Raw genomic sequence first — 12,829 nt, 5'->3', positions numbered from 1 at the left:
CAAGCAATATACAGATTATATACAATACACAGATAATTCGCAGTACTAAAGGCAACAAGCAAACGGATGGTCATACAAGCAGAATATAAACCAGGAGATCATACATAACAAGATAATCGCTAGGCAGAGAATCGTCACAAGGCAGGCACAGGTCAAAAGACGGGTAAGCAATAGGAACAGGATTCTGGACACAAGAACAAAGGCCGCTAAACTCAGGCTCAGAGTGCTAGAACACAGGTACGCAGATACAATGAACTAGCACTGAAGCATAGTTCATGCTGGCCTTAAATGCTGCTGCTGGAAGGTCAGGTGACCGATCTCCTCCCAGCAATAGTCTGTAGCATACACAGTTCTTGAAGAAGAGGGCCCTCTGCTGGTGGGCAGGTAGAAGCTCTTGATGTGAAATCTTCTGAGGAGAATACTGACATCTGCTGGTGGGAAGGAGGAAGTTCATGCAAGTAATTCACAAAATCACCAGCAGATGTAGATCGTGACAGGGGATAATTAAAGTTAGCCATGTATGGGGGAGGGGGTGATTATGGTTAGGCGTGGAGTGTTAAGATTAGCCGTGGGTGTGTGGTTAAGGTTAGCCATGGGGGGTGATTCACATTAGCAGTGGTGAGGTGGTTAAGGTTAGCCGTAGGGGGGGGGGTGATTAAGGCATGAGAGGTTATTGAAGAGAAACCGTGACCAAAAGTTGAACTTCATCCAAATCAGTAGATAATACCCCCTTTTACATGAGAAATATATTTATTTTCACAAATGGATCATCAGGGGGATCTGTATGGCTGATATTGTGGTGAAACACCTCCCACAGGAAATTGTGAGGACCATGGTCCTGGCAGTTTACTGTCTGTGAACCTCATTGCATTGTGGTAAAAAGGTGTTTACAGCTGTTTCCAACTGCCAAAAAACAAGCAGCAGCTACTTCCAGTGACATCACCTGCCAGCAGTAAAAATGTCACCATGTGATAAATGTCAGAATGTAAATCAGGGAGAGGAAAGCTTTTACAATGGGCAAACACTGACTAAATCATTTTTTACTGTAAAAATGAAGCACTTTTTTAATTACATTATTTTCACTGGAGTTCCTCTTTAGGTTAAATGTGGGGGTGTGGTTAAGGTTAGTTATGGGAGGTGGTTAACGTTAGCAGTGTAGAGTGCTTAAGGTTAGGCATCCAGGGGAAGTTGGTTGAGGTTGAGCATCGGTAGTGCGAGGGTTCAATGTGAGAATAGGGTTGTATATAGCTTTAGTAAAATATCTGTATATCTTACCAATATTTTACTATTGTCATTTGCACTGAATAGTAATATATCAGTAAATTTACCAATATTCTATTATTGGCTTTTCAGGGACCCAAATTTCATTGGCGCCCTTTTTGCATGTACGCCTTTTAAATTAGTATTGTTAAAGCTGTGAGCAACATTTTAATAAATCTATCACGATGTGATAACCTTTTTCATCTGTCAGATCATTCTATTTACCAACATATCCTACATTACACTATCTGACTTAAAGGGACCCTGAGCTCTCTGTAAAATCGCAATATGGACTTCCTCCAGCCCACCGTAGCCCATGAGGTCCCCCGGCGTCCTCCTGGCTCCATCCCAGTCCCACTGCCGGCTCCGTTATTCAGTGAGTCCGACTGAACAGCGCATGCGCAGAACTCTCACGCCGGCCGGCATGATAATGTGTAGCATGCGTAGCTGGGACGCACACAGGCGACTTTAGGCCAAAGTCTCAAAATAATGGAGCCGCCAGCGAGACCAGGAGAGCAGAGCCAGGGGGACGCTGGGGGACCTCATGGGCTACGGTGAGCTGGGATTGATTTTATGGGGTGGGCTAGGATTGATTTTATGTGGAGCTCAGGGTCACTTTAATAGCTTTCAAATTCTTAAGCCTACTGTATGTAATATTCTTGGGCGTGAAACATACTCAATGGTTCCCTGTTTTTACATAAGACTAGTAAAATGTAAGCTGAGTTTCAAATTATGCTGTGTATTTTTTAATGTATTTTCTGAAACATTCTTTGAAAAAAAGGATCTGCAAGTTGGGAGCCAAACAGTAGAAAATAGTTATACACAGAGAAGAGGACAAGAAGAACCTTTGACCACTGTGTATGCTGCAGTCGAGAACAACCAGGTACAAGCAGAAGCTGAAAAAAAAAAACACCTCAGGATAGTTTCACAGTGGTCAGTTTTATAATGCACCAGTTATAATCACTGTGAACTGCAATGAAGACTGAACTTAGACTTCAGTACAAAGCCCCATAGAATTGTATGGGCACTGATTTGACATGCAGAATTGTTCTTCAATGCAACTGACCCCTGTGAACTAACCCTCCAGCTTTGTATTGTGATGTATTCTATTGTATTGTGATGTTGCACAATCCACAAATTAAAGACTACTGGGCAAAAGGAATAATTAAGATGTAATGGGGCACTAGGCAAGGTAGTAGATTTGGGGCCCCCTTGTGGTCCTTTTGATGAGCTGAAGTGGAGAGGGCTCAAAGTGGCAGGTGGGCCCCTTGACACCCACTAGACTAGACCCTAAGCACCTGCCTAGCTTGCCTGGTGGATAATCCTGCTCTGCTACTGGGTATTCACATATAATCTATGAGCCATTAATGCTTCAATTTTCTTCGTACACAGTCAAATTGCTTTCCATTTGAGTTGGTTTGTTTCTCCGAAATAAGACAAAAAGCAATAGTCTGGTTCCTGTTATAGTCTGAACAACTAGAAAATTTATATAATGTAAGAGTGAACAGAGGCAGCAGCAGTATAAAAGGTTCTAAAAGGCTTAAAATCCCTCAGGAGGTGGTGGTGGACTCGCCTCCCTGAAGCAGATAAGATAACGTCAGTTTTATGACAACAGGTTTATTAATATACTCCAAAGCAAACAGTGCAATGTGTTTCACGGGTATGTTCTCGCGTCCTCAGGCAATAAACAGATAGGAGGAGTACACAGTATAGTCTCAAGGTCACGAATAAACTGCTGGATTGTGAGTCTGATTTTTGTCCTAGCCTCCAGTTCTGAATGCCTGTATTGTTAGGAACAGAAAAACATTTTGCCATGTGCACTGAGTATCCTGAAGTAAGGCATTATGGGACTATCTATGCTGACCATATAAACACAGGACATCATTGTATTGCTTGCTTTATGTAAAGCAGAATTTGATTAAATAAAGCTGCAAAAAGCAATCTATTAAATCTATTTTGGGCTATTTTATAGCTCAATTCAACTCTAGCCAGACCTGTATTTGCATGCTCACTCTTTGTTCCGAAGTGAAGCTGGAAGGACCGGCAGATCTCTTGTCTTCAGTCCCTATGTCCCAATTTTGATACCATGCTCTTTTCCTAAAGCCAAGAATTCATGTGAATGACAGCCAGGTTGCGCCTACCCGACTATGGTTACCCCCAGGACTTCAGCATGCAAGGTATAGAGGAAGTCACGAGCACCACCAGAACTCACTGGGCTCACAGCCCAGGCAATAAGGTAGACAAAAATAGTCCAAAGTCAAACACAGATATCAGATGGCAGTTAGACAGAGGGATGAGCAATCTTGTAGTCAGCAAGCTAAGGTCCTACACATAAGACAATATCAGGTACAAAGAATTGTTTCAATAATTTTTTCAATAACTAGCAAGGATTCGGTCCAGGCAGCAGTCAGGAGAATAATCAGGTCACAAGCAAGGTATCACGCACGGTAACAGGCAGGAGATACAGAGGTATGCCCAGTAGCTAGCTCTAGTGACAACGCTATAACAGGCTTGCTCTAGCCTCTAGTGACAATGCTATAACAGGCTTGCTCTAGTGACAATGTTATCACTAGAGCTAGCTGCTGGGCATACCTCTGTATCGCCCACCATCCAAGTTTAAGTACTCACAGCAACCAATCAGGAAGAGCCAATCAGTCAGCCATGATGATACCAGAGAGCATACACCGAGTGTCTAACAAGCTCATGTTGCCTAGCAACAATGGAGGAAGCCCAAAACTTTTGGAGACACCATCTGCATGCTAAGAGTTGAGCATCTGCCTGCGCAGGCTCCCGGAAGTCACTGACATGCAACTGAAACCAGCTTAGGTGAGATTGTGACAAAAGCATTATGATTGCAATTTGTGTCTTGCTCATTTCAACCCGAACACTTGCAAATACATTTAAAGTGTACCTTATATGATATAAAAGAAAAAAATTCATACATACCTGGGGCTTCCTCCAGCCCCTTTGGCCTGATCACTCCCACGCCTCCGTCCTTTGCCTGCTGGATCCTCTGCAATCCTCCCGGTAACTTGAGCTGGTCAGCCCAGGTGCCGAACACTTCAGGCAATGGGAGCGCGATGGGGCACGCGGCTGGGCCGCACATGCGCAGTAAGCCCTGACTCCCAAACTTAGTGGGAGCCCTACTGTAGCATCCATCCCACCTACTCCTAACACTAACCTATCCTTATTTACACCTCACACTAACCAAACTCCATGTGCTGCTAATTAAACCTTTTTGCCAAACTCCTGGTGCTGTTGAGACCTGTGCCCCTATTTAGAGTTTGACTACATACTCTGTCAACCAACACCACCATCTACGCTGCTAATTTGAGTTCTGGTGCATTATATCTGAACTCTATGTGCCGACACATCACTCCCTCTCATGTTAACTGGAGATCAGCTATATAATAGCCAAACTCTGGTGCCTTCCGCACCAAAATTGTTGAGTTGGCACCACCATAGCCACAATTTACATTGCGTTCTATGGTAGCACCCAAGTTTCCATGTACGCTACATGTCCAGATTTATGCTTGTGATAGACTTTTAAATAGAGTTGGGCCGAACGGTTCGCCTGCGAACGGTTCTATGCGAACTTCAGTGGTTCGCGTTCGGGTCCCGCAGGCGAACTTTTGCGGAAGTTCGGTTCGCCCCATAATGCACCATGAGGGTCAACTTTGACCCTCTACATCACAGTCAGCAGGCCCAGTGTAGCCAATTAGGCTACACTAGCCCCTGGAGCCACTCCCCCCTAATAAAAGGCAGGCAGCGGCGGCCATTACGCTCACTCGTGTGCCTGCGTTAGTGAGAGTAGGGCGAGCTTCTGCAGACTGTCTCTCATAGGGAAAGATTAGTTAGGCTTAGCTTGTTCCTGGCTGCATACCTGTTCTGTTCAGTTAGCCCACCATACCTGTTCTGTTCAGTGAGCCCACTGGATACCTGCATACCTGTTCAGTGAACCTGCCACTGCATACCTGTTCTGTGAACCCACCACTGCATACTTGTACTGTGAACCCACCACTGCATACCTGTTCTGTGAACCCACCACTGCATACCTGTTCAGTGAACCCACCACTGCATACCTGTTCAGTGAACCTGCCACTGCATACCTGTTCTGTGAACCCACCACTGCATACCTGTACTGTGAACCCACCACTGCATACCTGTTCTCACCATGGTGCGCACCAGTCCAGCACGGCCGTCACTACACAAACAGCTGTTTGCAGTGCGTTACACGGTGAGTTTGGTGTGTCAGTGTGAAGCAGTACCTTAATTACACTACCTGATTGATGTATACACATGCAAGATGTTTTAAAGCACTTTAGGCCTGTCATTTAGCATTCAATGTGATTTCTGCCCTTAAAACGCTGCTTTGCGTCAAATCCAGATTTTTCCCGGGGACTTTTGGCATGTATCCCACTCCTCCACCTGGGGGTCAAGGTGTTAGAACCTTACGCGGAAGTTCACGAACCCGGTTCGCGAACCTAAAATCGGAGGTTCGGACCCACTCTACTTTTAAATAAGATAATGGAAACATTGACAGAACATGCCAAAAACCTTGTGAATAGCTGATATAGCTAGTGGCAAAAATATGACTTATGCCTGAGATCAAGGTAAAAAAGTTTATATATATATATATATATATATATATATATATATATATATATATATATATATATATTATATATATATATATATATATATATATACAGGTCCTTCTCAAAAAATTAAGCATATTGTGATAAAGTTCATTATTTTCTGTAATGTACTGATAAACATTAGACTTTCATATATTTTAGATTAATTAAACACAACTGAAGTAGTTTAAGCCTTTTATTGTTTTAATATAGATGATTTAGGCATACAGCTCATGAAAACCCAAAATTCCTATCTCAAAAAATTAGCATATTTAATCCGACCAATAAAAGAAAAGTGTTTTTAAAACAAATAAAGTCAACCTTCAAATAATTATGTTCAGTTATGCACTCAATACTTGGTCGGGAATCCTTTTGCAGAAATGACTGCTTCAATGTGGCGTGGCATGGAGGCAATCAGCCTGTGGCACTGCTCAGGTGTTATGGGGCCCAGGATGCTTCGATAGCGGCCTTAAGCTTATCCAGAGTGTTGGATCTTGCGTCTCTCAACTTTCTCTTCACAATAGCCCACAGATTCTCTATGGGGTTCAGGTCAGGAGAGTTGGCAGGCCAATTGAGCACAGTAATACCATGGTCAGTAAACCATTTGCCAGTGGTTTTGGCATTGTAAGCAGGTGCCAGGTCGTGCTGAAAAATGAAATCTTCATCTGCATAAAGCTTTTCAGCAGATGGAAGCATGAAGTGCTCCAAAATCTCCTGTTAGCTAGCTGCATTGACCCTGTCCTTGATAAAACACAGTGGATTAACACCAGCAGCTGACATGGCATCCCAGACCATCACTGACTGTGGATACTTGACACAGGACTTTATGCATTTTGGCATTTCCCTCTCCCCAGTCTTCCTCTATACTCTGGCACCTTGATTTCCGAATGACGTGCAAAAGTTGCTTTCATCCGAAAAAAGTACTTTGGACCACTGAGCAACAGTCCAGTGCTGCTTCTCTGTAGCCCAGGTCAGGCGCTTCAGCCGCTGTTTCTGGTTCAAAGGTGGGTTCATGCTTCCATCTGCTGAAAAGCTGGAGATTAGGCAAGTTAGGTTCACTCAGATGCATAGCATGGGTTCACAGTGATGGAGGTGCATGATCAGGTAGGATACAAAAGGAGGAGGACCCTGCCCAAAGGCTTACAATCTAGAGGGAGAGGTAAGGACACGAAAGGTAGGGGACCAGAGTTCAGCTGCGGGTTTATCTGTGTGTGTGTTCGGTCTCTAGTAGTATCGTTGCAGACGGCTGCTAGTGAGTCTTGCAGAGTATCGTTGAGGCCTACAGCCTTGTCTTACCTTAAATTAGGCTGCTCCTCCTCTCGACTTTGGTCAGACCCCGTCAGGACCAGTCTCTGCAGGCATGCCGTGAGGCCAGTTCCTGACAGTTATGGGTGGCTATAAGCCAGGGTTCTTTGGGAACCTTTTTCCCCTGTCCCTCTTTCTTCTTTCTTCCCCTTTGTCCCTCTTTCAGGACTAATGTGCAGATCTATGTAAATATACATATTTTTCTACTGAAAAATGTGTTTACTTGACTGTGAACTTTATTCCCATCCTTTAAGTTGATATATTTCTTTTTTTCAAATGTTAATTTGAAGGAAATGACCCAGGATAGAAAGGACCAGAGTGGTTTGAATTATAAAATAACATATTTTTCTTTGAAATCTGTATGGTATGAGTGACTAGGGATATGGTGGGGTGTGACTAGGGGTGTGGCAGGGGTGTAGCTTACCGGTAAGAGCCCCCTTTTCTTATCTCGAAAGTTGGGAGGGATGCATATACATATTGCACTAGCAATTATTTCATTTCACTTTGGAAAACCTTTTCATCATGTGTACTCAAGGAGTCCAGATGTTTAATCCTCAGTATATCTGCAGAGAGAAAATAATAATAATAATTATTATTATTTATTGTATTTATAAAGCGCCAAAATATTACGCAGCGCTGCACAATAGATAAATGGGTTAGCATACAAGGTAGAACATACGGAAACTGACAACAAAACAAGATCATGCAAATCATTTGATAACAATACAGTGCCATAGGTCAAAATAGAGACTGTTCTATTCCACAAGAGGGGTGATTGTCAGTAAGATTGCATAATCATGCTGAAAACACTAGGGAGGAGGGCCCTGCCAGAGGCTTACAATCCATAGACCCACTAACTGTGTAGTGTGTGTTACATACCCTGGACTAATTGAAAAATATATAATAAACATGGTTTGAAGGACTTTACAGCTACAAAGCATGAGTTTTCTAGTTTTTCCTCTGTGGTTTTTGCTGATTTATTAAAAGTATCAGTCTGACGTCTGTAAGGCAACATACAGTAGCTTCTTACTGTGTGAAGAGACAGGGTTTTTGTTTCACAGAACAGGCTTGGTCACCTCACCCAGCCCACCTCCTCCCACTGCATTCTGTGGCCGCTACAGTTGCAACAGATGGTTAATAAATCATTTAACTCTTCTCACTCCCTTCTTAGTAGCTTTGTAAAAGTAATGTGTACCTCTGACAACCCACTCTGCCAGCAATAAGAAACAATCTCTCTGTGCGTTTTTTTTATTTAAAGGGAATCTGGAGTGAAAATAAAATTATGAGATAATGATTTGTATGTGTAGTACAGCTAGGAAATAGAATATTAGCACATATATGAGTCTAATATTGTTTCCAGTACAGGAAGAGTTAAGAAACTTCAGTTGTTATCTATGCAAAAGAGCCTCTCTGAGCTCTCTGACCCAACTTGGGTCACTTTTTTCTGGAGCATTTAAACATCAAAGAAACAGAAACAGATTCAGGACTTGATTCATCAAAAATCCTATCCAGGTGCTTGATTTATCAAGCTGCGCTGCTAAAGCAGAGGCACACTCCTCACATGGCAGCGAGTGCTGCTTAGTAAGATGTGCATAGCAAGCACTCCTGCACATTAAGCTGCTCTGCTTTAGCATCGCAGCTTGATAAATCAAGCACCTAGATACGATTTTTACTGCACTGAAGTTCAAATGGTCATTAGTTCTGCTTGTTTTATAGTTTAAAATACAGAATTATGTAATGTTATAGACAAAAAAGCTATATATCTGAAAATAAAAATATGAGACTCTTTTCTTTGCAACTAATGTTCTATTAATTATCAGTACTCCACATACAAATCATAACATCATAAGTTTTTTTTTTCCCTTCAGTGTCACTTTAACAATACAGACTAGGTTGTCTGGCTGCTTGACAATCACTGGAGCTACTAGCAAATTAATCCCACTACCTCTAAACATAGCTCCCAACTGTCCCTTTTTCGGAGGGTCAGTCCCTTTTTGGGAGCCCTGTACCTCTGTCCCTCTTTCACCCTCATTTGTCCCTCTTTCAGGACTTTGTCCCTCTTTCTATGTAAATATATATATTTCTATATTAAATGTGTTTGATTGACTCTAAACTTTATTCCCATCCTTTAAATCAGTGGTTCCCAACCTTTTCCGGCCCGGGGAACACTTTCTGACCATATTTTTCTCCGGGGAACGGCGGGGGGCGCGCGGGTGTTTGCGCGACCTAGTGGACAGTGCCGTGTGTAGCAGGCTATGGGGGGGGCTGGGGTGCGGCTGCATAGCTAGCATAGTTGCCCCAGTATAGGGAGTTTAGTTGCCCCAGTATGGTTAGTATAGTTACCCCAGTATAGCTAGTATAGTCCCAGTATGGATAGGTAGTGCCCCAGTATAGGTAGGTAGTGCCCGGTATAGCTACTATAGTGCCCAGATAGCTAGTATAGTGCCCAGATAGCTAGTATGGTGCCCAGCATAGCTAGCATAGTGCCCAGTATAGGTAGGTAGTGCCCCAGTATAGCTAGTATAGTTGCCCCCAGTGTAGCTAGTTTAGTTGCCCCCAGTGTAGCTAGTTTAGTTGCCCCCAGTGTAGCTAGTTTAGTTGCCCCCAGTATAGCTAGTTTAATTGCCCCCAGTATAGCTAGTTTAATTGCCCCCAGTATAGCTAGTTTAGTTGCCCCCAGTGTAGCTAGTTTAGTTGCCCCCAGTGTAGCTAGTTTAGTTGCCCCCAGTGTAGCTAGTTTAGTTGCCCCCAGTGTAGCTAGTTTAGTTGCCCCCAGTATAGCTAGTTTAATTGCCCCCAGTATAGCTAGTTTAATTGCCCCAGTATAGCTAGTTTAGTTGCCCCCAGTATAACTAGTTTAGTTGCCCCCAGTATAGCTAGTACAGTTGCCCCCAGTATAGATGCCCAGGAGGGGGGAAGTAGCGCTAGAAGGAGGGGCAGTGGAGGCAGCGGTGGGGAGGGGGGAAATATCCCCCCCCTCCCTTACCTGGGACCCCTCCTTCTGCCTCTCTCCCCCTCCATTTATCGGTGGCAAGTGCGGGGCGGCTCGGCGGCGGGGAGACATGCGCAGACTTACCACTTCTGCGTTCCAAGCGCCGGCAGCGTCATGTCGTCAGATCTCCGCCTTCAATGCCGCCCACTGTGCTTCCTGATTAGCGGAAGCACAGTGGGCGGCATTGAAGGCGGAGATCTGACGACATGACGCTGCCGGCGCTTGGAACGCGGAAGTGGTGAGTAATTCTCCGCGTGCCTCCCCGCCGCCGACCCCGCACTTGCCACCCATAAATGGAGGGGGAGAGAGGCAGAAGGAGGGGTCCCAGGTGAGGGAGGGGGGGGATATTTCCCCCCTCCCCACCGCTGCCTCCACTGCCCCTCCTTCTAGCGCTGCTTTCCCCCTCCTGCGTTCTACATACAGTAGGAACGCACGGCACACCAGGCAACATGCCGCGGCACACTAGTGTGCCGCGGCACAGCGGTTGGGAAACGCTGCTTTAAATTGATATAATACTAATTTTAAAATGTTACTATGAAGAAAAATGAACCAGGATAGAAAGGACCAATGTGGTTTGAATTATAAAACAACATATCTTTCTTATGAAATCTTTATGGTATGCGTGACTAGAGGCGTGGTGAGGGCGTGACCAGGGGTGTGGCAGGGGCGTGGCTTTAGTGTCCCTTTTTCTCATCTCAAAAATTTGGGAGGTATGCTCTAACAGTCACATGTATTACCAGCAGCTACTAATCCAGAACAAGTATCACAAGTATCACAATCAGGTGATCTGTCACATATGAATGCATTCTTATTGCAGGTGTGTCACTCACAGCTAAGGCTGATGCCAGAAGGCCAACTACCACACTCCTACTATTTCAGGTTTCCTTTAGATTAATAAAGCCCAGAGAACAAGCTATTTCTAGAGGAAAAAATGTCAGTTTCACACATATTTCACTTCAGAACATAACACATATTTAAAGACCTCGGTCTGGAGGCTTTGCTGATAGTTACAGTTGTGTGTTGACTCATTTCCTCCCTTCTTTCTTCCTGTGAGTTATTCGTGCTACTGCAATCATGTGGCTTAGCTTTTATGTAGTAATGTTTTTTTCAAACTTATTTTTAAACATCCTATTTTTTTTTTTATTTTTTTTTTTACTTAAAATGGTTCTTTCGCGAAAAAAGTAGGCAGTTAAAAAATGTGACAGATGACAGGTTTTGGGCCAGTCCATCTTTTTAAGGGGGATTCTCAGGGCTCAGGTTCTTTGTTTTCAACAGCATTTCCTGAACAAACAGTTTAACTGCCAAAATAGCAAGATACCAGCCGGCCTCACTAATCACTTGCACACTATTATGTCAGTTCGATTTTGCAACTGTTGTTCAGGAAATGCTGTTGAAAACAAAGAAAGCCCTGAGAATTCCCCTTCACAAGATGGACTGGCCCAAAACCTGTCATCTGTCACATTTTTTAACTGCCTACTTTTTTCACGAAAGAACTCCTTTAAAATGGTTATAAAATTATATAAATAGTCCAGTGTCCATCTTGGCAAAAGGCAAATTATTTCCTAGGCAATAATCAAAAAAGTCATGAAAAATGTAAACATTTAAAATACTTGTAAACACATACATAAAAGACCTGCATTTTTCCCGAAGTAAAATGCACTAATTTTTTTTCCTATGTTGCTGTGTGACAGATCTGACAGGTATTGAATAGTGTTCAAATTCAGTGAGCTTCATGTGACTCTGATACTTTCGCCTCAAAAAAACAAAAACAAAACTCCCCTCAACCCTGTTCGCTTGTTTGGTACTGAAAGGGTGCTGAACAGAAGTAATTGGGAGTAATCAGGTGTTTTGAATCTGTTATGCCAAATTCAAACACTACTGTCATTTTGAACTAGTCCTCATGGGGATTCTGAGTATTTATTTCTTAGTCCCCTGCAAAAAGGAAAACTAAATTCATCAAAAGGTATGTCACTAAAGCCTTCTACACAGGTAATGGTTCATGGCCATGGCAGCCACTTCGGGATGCTTTCTTACTATAATGGGCATCTACAGTTAGGCTCGGTTCCCATTTGTAAAGAAATGGGACTTGCTCAGTTTGTTTTCTGCAGTGCAGTGATGGAAGTGCAAATGGTCCTAATGTTAAAAAAGATTGTGCTTTCACTTGCTAATTTCAACAGATTGCTGCGTTTTCAATCCTATAGTTTAAGGTACAGTGAGGCTCAAGAGTAGTGTTGCCTCCAGATTTTCGCCAAAGACATTTCCGCATCGAAAATGCTAGTGTGGATTTCGAAAATATATTCCCAAAAATACATTATATTTTCGCAATTTGAATTTTCGCCAAAACTCCAAATTGTCATTCATGAGTGAAAAGCAAATTACAATTAAAGTGAAAAATCGCAAGCCCCCCCCCACCTTAACCACTTAAGTACCAGCGGTCTCTGCCCCCTTAAGGACCAGAGGCCGCTGGTATAATAACAACGAAATCCCAACAAACTGCCGTGCATACCGCCGTCTCCGTTGCACGCCGGGATCCTCCTGACATCCACTCTGCCGTCTCTATGACGGCAGAGTCATATGAGACGGTCAGGAGCCGCTTTGATTGGCTCCTGACCGTGTCTATCAATGTAAGCCTATG

General features: G+C 43.5%; 1 protein-coding gene and 1 long non-coding RNA gene across 9 annotated transcripts in view; one reads left to right on the top strand and one right to left on the bottom strand.

Annotated features, from left to right (window-relative positions):
- Positions 1–12,829, top strand: part of LOC137532689 (T-lymphocyte surface antigen Ly-9-like) — an 883,190-nt gene that overhangs the window by 776,520 nt on the left and 93,841 nt on the right. For all 8 annotated transcript variants that reach the window (XM_068253506.1, XM_068253510.1, XM_068253511.1 and 5 more), the window contains one exon: positions 2,042–2,143. In XM_068253506.1, the coding sequence (XP_068109607.1) occupies positions 2,042–2,143 (102 nt within the window). The remainder of the gene's footprint in view (positions 1–2,041; positions 2,144–12,829) is intronic.
- The window catches only part of LOC137532692 (uncharacterized), a 98,037-nt gene continuing 91,846 nt past the window's right edge, over positions 6,639–12,829 (bottom strand). The window contains exons 2-3 of the long non-coding RNA XR_011023971.1: positions 7,627–7,765; positions 6,639–6,930 (exon numbers count right to left, since the gene is read on the bottom strand). This is a non-coding gene — a long non-coding RNA (uncharacterized lncRNA). The remainder of the gene's footprint in view (positions 6,931–7,626; positions 7,766–12,829) is intronic.

This window comes from Hyperolius riggenbachi, chromosome 9, assembly GCF_040937935.1.
Source record: "Hyperolius riggenbachi isolate aHypRig1 chromosome 9, aHypRig1.pri, whole genome shotgun sequence".
Lineage (NCBI taxonomy): Eukaryota > Metazoa > Chordata > Amphibia > Anura > Hyperoliidae > Hyperolius > Hyperolius riggenbachi.
Note: the sequence above shows the minus strand (reverse complement) of the source record. Positions and strands in the feature narration are given on the sequence as shown.